Consider the following 14503-nt stretch of genomic DNA (forward strand, 5'->3'; position numbering starts at 1 on the left):
AATAAAAAAAATAAAAAATAAAAAAAAATTTAAAAAAAAGATACATCCACGAAACCAAAAGAAACAAAAGCAAAAATGAACTATTGGGACTTCATCAAGATAAGAAGCTTTTGCACAGCAAAGGATACAGTCAACAGAACTCAAAGACAACCTACAGAATGGGAGAAGATATTTGCAAATAACATATCATATAAAGGGCTAGTTTCCAAAATCTATAAAGAACTTATTAAACTCAACAGCAAAGAAACAAACAATCCAATCATGAAATGGGCAAAAGACATGAAGAGAAATCTCACAGAGGAAGACATAGACATGGCCAACATGCACATGAGAAAATGCTCTGCATCACTTGCCATCAGGGAAATACAAATCAAAACCACAATGAGATACCACCTCACACCAGTGAGAATGGGGAAAATTAACAAGGCAGGAAACCACAAATGTTGGAGAGGATGTGGAGAAAGGGGAACCCTCCTGCACTGTTGGTGGGAAAGTGAACTGGTGCAGCCACTCTGGAAAACTGTGTGGAGGTTCCTCAAAGAATTAAAAATAGACCTGCCCTACGACCCAGCAATTGCACTGTTAGGGATTTACCCCAAAGATTCAGATGCAGTGAAACGCCAGGACACCTGCACCCCGATGTTTCTAGCAGGAATGTCCACAATAGCCAAACTGTGGAAGGAGCCTCGGTGCCCATCGAAAGATGAATGGATAAAGAAGATGTGGTTTATGTATACAATGGAATATTACTCAGCCATTAGAAACAACAAATACCCACCATTTGCTTCAACGTGGATGGAACTGGAGGGTATTATGCTGAGTGAAGTAAGTCAATCGGAGAAGGACAAACAGTGTATGTTCTCACTCATTTGGGGAATATGAATAATAGTGAAGGGGAATATAAGGGAAGGGAGAAGAAATGTGTGGGAGATATCAGAAAGGGACACAGAACATAAAGACTTCTAACTCTGGGAAATGAACTAGGGGTGGTGGAAGGGGAGGAGGGCGGGGGGTGGGGGTGAATGGGTGACGGGCACGGAGGGGGACACTTGACGGGATGAGCAAAAAAAAAAAGAAAAATAAATAAATAAAAAAAATAAAAAATAAAAAAAAAATTAAAAAAAAGATACATCCACGAAACCAAAAGAAACAAAAGCAAAAATGAACTATTGGGACTTCATCAAGATAAGAAGCTTTTGCACAGCAAAGGATACAGTCAACAGAACTCAAAGACAACCTACAGAATGGGAGAAGATATTTGCAAATAACATATCATATAAAGGGCTAGTTTCCAAAATCTATAAAGAACTTATTAAACTCAACAGCAAAGAAACAAACAATCCAATCATGAAATGGGCAAAAGACATGAAGAGAAATCTCACAGAGGAAGACATAGACATGGCCAACATGCACATGAGAAAATGCTCTGCATCACTTGCCATCAGGGAAATACAAATCAAAACCACAATGAGATACCACCTCACACCAGTGAGAATGGGGAAAATTAACAAGGCAGGAAACCACAAATGTTGGAGAGGATGTGGAGAAAGGGGAACCCTCCTGCACTGTTGGTGGGAAAGTGAACTGGTGCAGCCACTCTGGAAAACTGTGTGGAGGTTCCTCAAAGAATTAAAAATAGACCTGCCCTACGACCCAGCAATTGCACTGTTAGGGATTTACCCCGAAGATTCAGATGCAGTGAAACGCCAGGACACCTGCACCCCGATGTTTCTAGCAGCAATGTCCACAATAGCCAAACTGTGGAAGGAGCCTCGGTGCCCATCGAAAGATGAATGGATAAAGAAGATGTGGTTTATGTATACAATGGAATATTACTCAGCCATTAGAAACAACAAATACCCACCATTTGCTTCAACTGGATGGAACTGGAGGGTATTATGCTGAGTGAAGTAAGTCAATCGGAGAAGGACAAACAGTGTATGTTCTCATTCATTTGGGGAATATGAATAATAGTGAAAGGGAATAGAAGGGAAGGGAGAAGAAATGTGTGTGAAATATCAGAAGAGACAAGAACATAAAGACTCCTAACTCTGGAAATGAGCTAGGGGTGGTGGAAGGGGAGGAGGGCGGGGGGTGGGGGTGAATGGGTGACGGGCACTGAGGGGGACACTTGACAGGATGAGCACTGGGTGTTATTCTGTATTTTGGTAAATTGAACACCAATAAAAAATTAATTTATTAAAAAAAAGTAAAAAAAAAAATAGGACTCCAAAGATGTGGCCTGGAACCTGATAACCCACCTAAAAAGAAAAAAAAAAAGGTTATCTTAGCATTCTTTTTTACCTGTCATTCTCATTATCATGAAAAAGAAGCTTAACACCAAGTCCCAACAGTTCACTGTAAAAGATAAACCTAGCAAAAAATTTCAGAAAATAACCTACTTTTATGATGCAATCTCTTTTCCTCAAAGAGCCATTACTTAATTGAAACTGTGTAGTGTGGTTTAGTGGAGCAATTTTTTCTTCTCTTTTTTATTCTTTAGATAATTAGATGTGCTTTAGAAAATTATTTCTGCTTGTTTTGTGAGTTGGTTTTTAATTACAGTCTAATAAGCAAAACCAGGAATAAAAATATCATTTTGGGGGATCCCTGGGTGGCGCAGCGGTTTGGCGCCTGCCTTTGGCCCAGGGCGCGATCCTGGAGACCCGGGATCGAGTCCCACGTCGGGCCCCCGGTGCATGGAGCCTGCTTCTCCCTCTGCCTGTGTCTCTGCCTCTCTCTCTCTCTCTCTGTGTGACTATCATAAATAAATAAAAATTTAAAAAAAATTAAAAAAAATATCATTTTGATATGGATATCAAAATGGATCGATAGGGATATCAAAATACTTAATATTGTCCAAAAATTAAATGTACTCATACAAAATAATAATTGAGATTTGTCTGAGACTGGACGAGCCTCAGCAGTGAGCCATCAGCCCCAAACTGGCTTTCTGGTACCAAAATCCCTTTAGATGTGTTTTTCTTCCAGAAAAAAAATAATCCATTGTTCCTACTCAAAGAACTACTATTCCCTGCTCATTCTAGGAGCCACAAGGATAATCAGCAAAGTAGCCTTTCATTTGATGATGTAGCTGGGGATTTGTGACACTTCATTATTAATAGCTTGACAAAAAGTGATTTATGGGCCATTTTTTTCTGGTCAGTTATTACTTCATGCAACCCCCAACCCCTTTTCTTCCAGAAAACCTACTTAGAAGATGATGTTACAATTTTCATTTCAGGGCAGCCCCGATGGCCCAGCGGTTTAGTGCCACCTTCGGCCCTGGGGTGTGATCCTGGAAACCCAGGATTGAGTCCCACGTCGGGCTCCCTGCATGGAGCCTGCTTCTCCCTCTGCCTGTGTCTCTGCCTCTCTCTCTCTCTCTCTCTCTCTCTGTGTCATGAATAAATAAAATTTTTTAAAAAAAATTCATTTCAAAAAATTGCAATGGCATTAGAACCAAGATATAGTATGATTCTATAACACCCCCTTCAAGTTTTAGCTTAAGCCTCACTTCTTCAGATGAGGCTTTTTCAATTGTTTCATTAACTTCTCTCTACTTTTTTCAGAGCTAATATTTCCTGCATTATTAATTTTATACATTGCTTTATATTGTTGCCTAACCATTTCCTGTGTATGTCTTGTAATTTATAAGCATTTTGAGAACAGAAACTTTGCCTTTGCTTGTTTTTTTTTTTGTTATTATTTATTTGTCTGCTAATTTGTTTTCAGTGTCTGTCATAACATTTGACTTAGAGCACAGTTAAATAGCGATTTGGTACAACTTTTTAAAAAAGATTTTATTTATTTATTCATGAGAGAGAGAGAAAGAGAGGCAGAGACACCGGCAGGAGAAGAAGCAGACTCTCTGCGGGGAGCCTTATGTGGGACTCGATCCCAGGATCCTGGAATCAGGACCTGAGCTGAAGGCAGATGCTCAAATGCTGAGACATGCAGGCCTCCCAGTAATTATGTTTTTCTAAATGTCCTTTTGTGTTTTCTTTGTTACTATTCCACCATAATTTGACTGTATCATCGTAATTATAGAAATATTGAGGTAGAGAGAATTTCAGAGCTAAGTAGTTGCCCCTATCAAATTCTGCCCCCCATCAAATTCTGCCATTAATTATGGGATCCTCTACAAAACTTTAATCTAATTAGATCTTCTATGAAGTCCTTTCAAGCACTATCATCATGCATAGGACCTTTGATTGTCAATTCATTTTATTCTGTGGTAGTTCAAATATAAAACTTCCTAAAAGTCAAGAGAAATGGAGAAGATCAGAATCTAAAGGAAAAGGAACTCTGGTTTTATATCTTTCAAATAATCCTGGAGACCCAGAAAGGTGTGCATCCCATAAATTTTGGTATGTTGTGTTTTCATTTTCATTTGTCTTGAGATGTTCTACTATCTGTTTTTCTTTTTTTATACAACGGTAGTTCAGAAATATGCTGATTTTCACATATTTGTGAATTTTTCCATTTCCTTTTGGTATTGATTTATAGTTTCATACCAGTGTGGTTGTAAAAGATACTTGAGATTATTTCAATCTTCTTAAATTTGTAATGACTTGTTTTGTGATCTAGCATGTGATCTCTTTTGGGGAGTGTTCTGTGTGTACTTGAGAAGAATATACATTCTGCTGCTATTGGGTGAAATGTTCTGTGTATGTGTTAGGTTCATTTGGTCTGTAGTGTTGTTCTTACCTGCTGTTTCCTTACTGACATTTAGTCTGCAGCACCTGTCCATTTTCATTTGAGGTATTGAGGTCTACTTTATTGTTTTCTATCTATTTCTTCCTTTAGGTCTGTCTGTGTTAGCTTAATAGATTTAGGCATTCACATTTTGTGTGCATATATATTTCTAATTATTATGTATTTCTTTTGAATTGGCCATTTAGCATTACATATGACCTTCTTTGCTTCTGTGACAGTTTTTGACTTAAAGTCTATTATTTTCTGACACAAGCATAGATACCCCTCCCCCCTTTGGTTACCATTTGAATGAAATATATTTTTCCATCCCTTCTTCACCTTGAGCCTATGTATGTGTGTCCTTAAATCTAAAGAAGATACCCTATAGACAGCACATAGTTGGATTTTGCTTTATATCCCTTCAGCGGCCCTATGTCTTTTGTTTGTTGAGTTTCATCTATTTACATTGGAAGTAATTATTTATAGTTAAGGACTACTTATTGCTATTTTGTTGTTTTTTGTCTTATAGTTTCTTTTGTTCTGCTTCCTCTCATCATCTTCATTTTCGATTTGCTGCTTCTTTGTAATAGTATCTTTTTTTAATAAATTAATTTTTATTGGTGTTCAGTTTACCAACATACAGAATAACACCCAGTGCTCATCCCGTCAAGTGTCCCCCTCAGTGCCCGTCACCCATTTTTGTAATAGTATCTTTTGATTCTTTTCTCTTTACCTTTTCTTGTATTGCTACAGGTTTATTTCTTTGTGGTTACCATGAGACTTGCAAAAACCTTCTTGTTTTAACAGTATCTTGGGACGCCTGGATGGCTCAGCAGTCCCAGCATCAAGTCCCGCATTGGGCTTCCTGCAAGGCACCTGCTTTTCCCTCTATGTCTCTGCCTCTCTCTCTGTGTCTCTCATGAATAAATAAATAAAATATTTTTTAAAAATAGTGTCTTTTAGGGTGATAAAAACTTAACTTTAATTGCATACAAAAACTACCCTTTTATGCCACGACACATACTTTGTAGTTTTGTTGTGACAATTTAAGCATATAAAACAGCATGTGTGGCACATGGCAGAAGAAGAAGATTAGTGTTTAAGGGGGAAAGAAATGCAAAATAGGGCTAAGGAAGGAAGCAGAAGTCAGATGATTCATGTCCTACTATACATTGTAATAATACATGGTTGTGTATATTCCCCAACCGCATTAGTGTTTTTTTTCTGTGATACATAAAATGAAGTCTGTCACATTTAAAGTTTTTAGTAATAAATATTTGAGAATAAATACATAAATCATATTCATCAATAGTGAAATGGGCTGTGTTAAAAATCATCATCAAATCAGAATATTTTGCCCTTGGAGGGATGAGTGCTGAGCAGTATATGTCTCACTGGGGATGCCCAAGTCTCTTCTATAATCCTTCCTGCTCCCCTCCAGTATTCTCTGTCACTTAATGTAAGGATTTCCACCAACTTGCATGTCATCTCCCCAATGAAACTACACCAACATGCCATTCAGAACTGACATCAGGAAGCCAGTAAGATCATTTCAGAGTATGGGAGTGGAAGAGATTCTGCGACATAGCTTTAAGATGCAAGGTGATGGGACAAAAAGAGAAGAGGTAAAAGGGAGCCCTATTTCTAGACACTACTGGGCAAACATTTCCAAGTCAGCTCACCTTATAACCTGAGATTGAGTGTGCTGGTTAAGTAAGCAAATTCAAGATTATATAGGAGACATTGAAAAGAGATAAGCTGAAACAGGAGGACACCTCTTCTGTAGCTCCAATATAGTCTTAAAGTGCAGACTACATGTATAATACCCTGTTATCCACCAAAGAAAAAATAAATAAGACAAAACTTTTGTCAAATCACCTGAGCAGGCTATAATACATTCTCACAACAGGAACTGGGTAAAAGCTGGCCCATTGCTTAAAATATGCCCTCAATTATTCAGTGCTTCCTCATTATTTCCAAGGTTCTGGCCACTTTCTTTCATTACAGCCTCTTTTTCTACTGCTAACTTAACTGGTTCTCTAGAAATAGCAAACCACACCCAACTCCTGAGTTCACTAGGCACTTGTGCTTTTCTCTGCTTTTGCCCATGCTGTTCCTTTCCTGTGTCATACTTTCCCCTCAACTTTGCCTTCAAGTCTCAGATTCAGTATTACCTCTGAGAAGCTTTCTCTGATTCTGCAGGTGCATCTGACATGCCTTTTCCTAAGTTCCATATTACCATATTCAAATTTACATCGTGGCCATTATGACTCTGCATTGTGATTACTTTTCTTTGTATTAGATAGAATCTCTTTAAGGGCAGAGATAATGTTTTATTGCATTTCCAAAGGACAAAGCATAGTCCGTCAAACAAACAAACCCCCCCCCAAAAAAGTGTTCTTGGGATATCTATACTGAGGGCAGAGATTGAGGCGGCACTGTTTGACAAAGGCAGAAAATCCTACTTAAGATAATGTCATCTCCTCTCTAGTGACTAATACTAAACTATTTACCTATTCCAAGAAGAGGCCAGTCCTATCCTCCTACAAGTAATAATGCATTGGGAAGAGCTAAGGTAGCTCTTCAATGTAGAATAAAATGCAGGTGACCAAAAGTAGATTTCTACTATAGTGAAGTTGAAAGAGAATCAGAAAAAAGTGCAGTTGAAAGAGACTAGGAAAAGAAAGGCATTTAAAAAGAAAAGAAGTGTAACCCACTTATTAATATCCCAGTTTGACTTACATCATCACATAAGAATAATTTGTATGAACATCAGTGTTCCAGAGAGATTCAATGAATGCTGTTTGTTAAGAGTGAACCATCAAAAGTTGGGGACAAGAGTAGATTGTATCAAGGTGAGGGTTAGAGCTAGAAGAAAAGTTATAGATGTGGTGATGGAAAATTTATATTATACATCTTAATTTCTTTATTAAAGATCAGAAACTGCTGGGGTAATACACATTAATGGACTTTCCTAGTGCAAGAAAAAACAGATCTCAGGTATTAGCCCAATCTAAAAACTCCATCTATAGTTTAGAATTCTGGCCCATTGTTGGCAGGTTTGTTTTCTTTATTTGTTTTTTTAAGAAGATCTACAAAGCTGTATTTTCTTTTGAAAGCTCCCATTTTCTAATTGTATTAAATTAGTTTGATTTGTTTACAAACCTTTAAGGAAAGACAAAACATCTTGGGAATGCAGGATGTTGACTTGCAAACTCTGCTAAAAGAATGATGAGAAAACCAGGATAGAAGTTGACAAACTTGCCCCAAACCAGAAGTAGGCCTCAGGTAAGTGGTATAGAGCTGAGTTCAAATCAGACAACCTGGCTTCACTGGTGATACTTACAGTCCCCACTCCAAGAGTTCTTAGTCATGTGTGTACCACAGACCCCTCTGGAAGTTCAGTGAAGCTCAAAGCCTCCTCATTAGAATGATATTGCAAACACACAAACTGAAATGCATAGACATATAAAGAAAACCAATTACACCGGAAAATACTTGTAAAAATATGCAATGTTGACAGCTTAGAGCTTAACTGATTTCCTCAGGAATGGGCTTTACGACAAAAATGCCAAGGTAGAGATTAAATATTTATCCTCTGGCTTCAGGGGTATCTTAGCCAGATGAAATATCTGACTTGATGCTATAATTTCATGGTTCCAATTTTAATAGTTTCTTAAAGGATATTTCTACCATGTCTCCAAATAAACTATTCCCTTATATTTTCATGAATCTGGACAAAAACCTTTCTGCCTATAGTTGTAATTGTATTAATGTGCTAAATATAAAGTGTAAAGTTAAGTGTCATCATTCATTTCCCAGCTAATATTTGTAATAAATCTAGCTATATAAGAATTTAAAGCACTTTACTACTATCTTTTGAATGGGTAAAAGATAGAGTCAAAACAGGTGAACATATTTTATCACTTTTTAATCATATAAATTTTACTTAAAAACATTGTGACAAGACACTGACTTATAGAACATTTATTATTTTCCCCTTTCATGTCATCTTGGTATTTATTTCTACTCAAAATGATTAAGAAACTTCTAAAATATAATACTTCCTTTGAAAAACACAAACATACAAAAGACAGCATTAACTACATCAATACACCAAAGATTAATAATTAGCACAGATCCAATATTTTAACATTAGTTAATATTGCAACCATGTTCTTTAAGTTCAAGTAAGCACACATATTTCCATCCCATTTACCCTGTCATTTATGCATGTCAAACACAATGGCAACAATAACAATAATATTATTAGTTAGCATTCCTTAAACAGTGTCAAGTACTGCTAATTATGTCACATGTCTTTCTGTTTAATTTTCACAACATTCCTAGTAGTTAAATATTAAGTCCACATACTATAGGTAAAAAAAAAAGTCTTAGAAACATTAAGAATAAATGCTCAAAGCTGCACAACAAGAAAGTGGTGAGACTGGAATTCCATCTACAAGAGTCCCATCTAATTGCTAGATATATGTTCTTTTAAAACAGAGAAAAAGATCTTGTACATTAATGTATCACAAACACCCAGAAAAGACTTGTAACAGTGTAGGTGCCCAATAGTTATTGAACTAAAGAATTTTCAGAAGAAGGGTTTATATTTAAAAACAAAGATGTGGATGTTCCTGGCACACTGAGTCTCTTCCTCTCTGGGCCTGGACCTAGTTTGCAGCAACATGGCTAAATGCACCAAGAAGGTCAGAATTGTGGGTAAATACAAGACCCATTATGGTGCCTCCCTCAGGAAAATGGTGAAGAAGATTGAAATAAGTCAGCACACCAAGTGCACTTGCTCCTTCTATGGAAAAACCAAGATGAAAAGATGAGCTGTGAGCATCTGGAGTTGTGGCTCCTGCATGAAAACCACAGCCAGTGGTGCCTGGACCAACAGCACCACTTCTACCATCACAGTAAAGTCTGCCATTAGGAGACTGAACAAGTTGAAAGACCAGTAGAAGTTCCACCATTTGAAACATGGTTAGCCATTAACTGGGTTAATTATATAATTTTAAAAAAGATACAGAGGTTCCTAAAAACGTTAGAAATAGAACTACCTGATGACCCAGCAATTTTTCTACTAGGTATTTATTCAAAGAATACAAACACAGCAATTTGAAGGGGCACATGCATTCCAATGTTTATAGCAGCAATGTTCACAATAGCCAAAATATGGGAAGAGCCCAGATGTCCATTGATAGATGAATGGATATAGAAGATGTGGTGTGCACGCACACCAAACACACACACACACAGACACACGGTGGAATATTACTCAGCCATCAAAAAAGTAAAATCTTACTATTTGCAGTGATATGGTTGGAGGTAGTGTATTATGCTAAGTGAAATCAGTCAGAGAAAGACAAATACCACATGATTTCACTCATATGTAGAATTTAGGACACAAAACTGATGAATATGGGAGAAGGGAAGGAAAAATAAAATAAGATGAAAACAGAGAGGGAATCAAACAATAAGAGACTTTTAACAATAGGGAACAAATAGGGTTGCTGGAGGAGAGGTGGCTGGGGTGATGAGGTAATTGGGTGAGGCATTAAGGACGGCATGTGATATAATGAGCACTGGGTATGCAACTATATGCAACTAATGAATCACTAACCTATACCCCTGAAACTAATAATTCACTGTATGTTAATTAACTTGAATTTAAATAAAATCTAAAATAAAAACAAAGATGATAATTTTTGCTGAAGAATGAAGTTGAAACAAAAGAACATTTTTACCTTAACTTTCTCATTTGTCTGATTGACTTTGAATCAAGAAGGAAGAATTTATAATTTGGTTAAACGTGAACTAGAATGTGGTTTTATGCCTAATTCCAAACTAGATTTCTTCATAAACTTCTGCCATATTATTTAACTTCAGATATTAAATATTTGGCTTGGAGATTATGTTGAAGCATGTTATGACCTTAAAAGTCCAGAATGACTATAAGAAACTATTAATACCATTAATGTCAAACTGTCTAAATCCATCTTATCAGATTTTCTCCTAAACTATTTACATATACTTCACTCAGTTCAAAGAGATATAGCCAACCAATATATTGTTCATAAAAATCACAAGTATCTGGCAATCTAATTTTTTCCAAATACCCTCCATGTTAGCAATGGAAAAAATTGAAACTATTCTTTTTCTCTTAATAAGCCACAAAGAGATATCCTAAAACTAGAATATTGAATTTTGTGACCTACTGGTTTCACTTGAATGCAGTTATTCTTCAAAGGCGTATTACTTACAAATAAGATGCATTCTTGGTAGGAGTCTGTGCAGGTAGGAAGGGAAAATAACATTTGTAGAGTATATTCTGTCCGTTTTCCATAAAATAGGCACACAATCTATTTTGATTATCTTCATAATAGAAATTTAAAAGAATAGAGAGACAAAGTGAATATCCTAGGATAAGACAACTAGGAAATGAAAGTTCCGAAATTTAATTTTGAGATCTATGTATATTTAGGGAAATGATTTTTGCCTCTTATAATGATTCCATCTTGAGACAGCTTTTTTAAAAAAGATTTTATTTATTTATTCATGAGAGACAGACAGAGAGAGAGAGGCAGAGGCATAAACAGAGGGAGAAGCAGGCTTCATGCAGGGAGCCTGATGTGGGACTCGATCCCGGGACTCCAGGATCATGCTTTGGGCAGAAGGCAGAGCTAAACCACTGAGCCACCCGGACTGCCCCTTGAGTCAGTTTATGAATTCTGTGTATCTTAACTCCTTCAGCTCTTAGGGAAGTGACTTGGTCAGCTGATTTCCAGCTGATTTCCATTACAGTCTTAATAAAAAATAACTTTTTTGTGCTATATATTTTCTGTTAGTTTCATCTTTTCTTCCTATAGACTACATTATATTGAAAATGAAAAACAAAACTCATACAAAAATAATAATACTTTAGAATATTTTATTTTAGAAATGACAAATGTTAAGTAGTTAATTTTCCAAACACCTAGTCTTGATGTTAAATTCAAGATATGATATGAATTCATCATATCCTTGATATTCAGCCGGGTTTTAAAAGTTAGACTTGAGTGGTTTACATTCTATGGTTTAAATATCAAAAATGGCCATTTAATCAGTTATTTGCTATATTAATTAGCAAGGGTGGTAGTGAACTGTACACTTAAGGAAGAAACCATATTGTTAAATTTTAGATCCTCCAATTGTTCTGTTTTGTTAAAGGTTGACTCAGAACTCAAACAGTTGGATATAATAAATCAGGATTGTTCAACTTTCAGAAGGATCTCTTCACAATATGAATTTTCTCACAGACATTTTCCCAATGCTATGGAAAAAAACCTTTTTATGCCCAGAACTCTTAATCAAAGTTCTGCAAGTGGATACCATCAGAGTGCCACCAGGCTGCCAGCAAGTGGGAATTGTCTAGGTTAGAAGACAAAAGAACAGTATTTTATCTCAGTCTTCTCTAAGTTAACTGAGGTATATTGATAGGATTCAGAGACATGTGAAGCCCTGAACTTATGTTTTGATTATACATGCATTTTTCATGAAAATAACCTATATATTTCAACAGATTTTCAAATGCATCTATAATCTCAAAAGGCTTGCAAACATCTCACTAACTTTTAGGAAAGATATCTCACATCTCTCAACCCCAGCTTCTTATTTTTCTGAATTTAGACTAAAGGACTTGAAATGAAAATTCCAAGTTTAATTTTCTATACTATAAGAACAAAACTAGGGGGATCCCTGGGTGGCTCAGTGGTTTAGCGCCTGCCTTTGGCCACAACGTGATCCTGGAGACCGCTGGGATCAAGTCCCACATCGGTCCCCCTGCATGGAGTCCGCTTTTCCCTCTGCCTGTGTCTCTGCCTCCTCTCTCTCTTTCTTTCTGTATCTCTCATGAATGAATAGATAAAATCTTTAAAAAAAAAAGAACAAAACTGATAATGTAAATTTCAGAAAGGAGATTCACTGCACTGGGTAATTTGGACTAGTTTTCCCAAGATTTAAGCTTTGATTAGTTAGTTTCTTCTTCACAGCTATCTTCACTTCCTGATTTCTCAGAGTATAGATAAGTGGATTCAGAAAGGGGGTGAAGATGGTATAGAAAACGGACAGAACTTTGTCCATCAGGAAGTTGGTGAAAGGCCACACATAAATAAAGATACAGGGCCCAAAGAACATTAACACAACTATGAAATGTGCAGTGCAGGTAGAAAAAGCCTTAGATGTTCCTGTAAAGGAGCGGTCCTTAATAGTGACAAGCACAATGATATAGGAGGTGAGCAAAAGCAGAAAACTTACAAGAGCAATCACACCACTGGTTGAGATCATGAAGATTCCAAGAACATATATATCTATACAAGCCAGCTGGATGACCAAAGGAAGGTCACAGAAAAAACTGTCTACAACATTGGGACCACAGAAGGGTAAATAGAGGGTAAAAGCTAACTGGCTTGTTGTATGCAGGAAGCCCACTGTCCAAGAAGTTACCACAAGCCCAACACACACTCTTTGGTTCATAATTGTTGAATAATGGAGAGGTTTACATATGGCAATGTACCTGTCAAAAGACATGGAGATCAATAGCACAATCTCAGTCCCAGTGAAGAGGTGCAAAAAGAAGATCTGAGAAATACAGCCCTCAAAGGAGATGGTCTTATGTTTAGCAAAGAAGTCCATGATCATCTTTGGAGTGGCAAAGGAGGACAGGCATATGTCAATGAGAGACAGGTTGCTGAGGAAGAAATACATGGGGGAGTGAAGGTGTGGGGTGGATAGAACTGTGAGCAAAATAAGACAGTTGCCCAACATAGTTATCAAATAGAAAAGAGAAAATATCACAAAGAAAAAAATCTGAAGCTCAGGAGAATCCGTAAGTCCAAGTAACACAAATTCAGACACTCTAGAATGGTTGAACTCCTCCATTGATCTGCACACTGCTCTGTAATGACAAAATTATAGAGCTAGAAAATGTAACACTTTTACAGTTAAATATGAGAGAGTTATATGATATCAATTAATAATTCACCAGAACATTGATTACCTAAAAGCCAACTAATAACTATCTCAGTAAAGACTTTTCCTTTTGGAACAAACTTAACAATTACTACCAGATATCACTTCAAATGAACTTCCTTGTTTTGAACAACCTCAGTACATCTTGTGTTATACTTATCAAGTACCCTCACAATAATATTCCCATTCTGTATACTTAGGAGTTACATAATTTATATGAAGGAAGATTACACTAAGTTGTGCTCTACTTAATAATCAGGTATATAAAAGTTTAAATGAGGGTAATAATCTCCAAACTTTCTGTTAAACAACAAAAAAATAGAATTATGTCAAATCCATTATCGTTGAATGCTGGATGTAATTAACAGTTCAACATAACAATTTCAGAAGACCAATACAGTATCCTATGTCAGTAATAAATGATTTTTTTAGTAGTCTCCTGTTTTCTCAGCTACAGAAAAATCCAGTTTCATTCTCACTTCACTTGCAAATAGATTCTCAACTTGTTTTGTCACTGTTTATAATTGTTATTATTTTTAATATGTTATATATAAACAATTTCTTAATTCCATAAAACTATTAACTAAAAGGTATACTTGTAACATATGAGTTATTCTCTATTTTATTTTATGATCTCAATGAAACATTTTAAAAAGAGAGACTATCCCTGTTTTACATCTCATGCTACTCCAACAGTTATTTTTTTAGATTGGAAAACAAAAATAGATTCTAGGACCGGGCCAAGAAATATACAATATGAGTGTTGGGCATCTTGGAACACCAAAAT

The 14503-nt window shown here is 36.3% G+C and overlaps 1 protein-coding gene and 1 pseudogene across 1 annotated transcript; one reads left to right on the forward strand and one right to left on the reverse strand.

Moving 5' to 3' along the window:
- Positions 1-9389: 9389 nt before the first annotated feature.
- On the forward strand, positions 9390-9668 carry LOC129522993 (60S ribosomal protein L37a-like; annotated as a pseudogene).
- A 2998-nt stretch (positions 9669-12666) lies between these two features.
- On the reverse strand, positions 12667-13626 carry LOC129522792 (olfactory receptor 4K2-like). The gene has a single exon (XM_055345198.1). The coding sequence runs from the start codon at positions 13624-13626 to the stop codon at positions 12667-12669; it is 960 nt and encodes a 319-aa protein (XP_055201173.1).
- Positions 13627-14503: the final 877 nt, after the last annotated feature.

This window comes from Nyctereutes procyonoides, unplaced genomic scaffold (genome assembly GCF_905146905.1).
Source record: "Nyctereutes procyonoides isolate TBG_1078 unplaced genomic scaffold, NYPRO_anot_genome, whole genome shotgun sequence".
In the NCBI taxonomy this organism is placed as follows: Eukaryota; Metazoa; Chordata; class Mammalia; order Carnivora; family Canidae; genus Nyctereutes; species Nyctereutes procyonoides.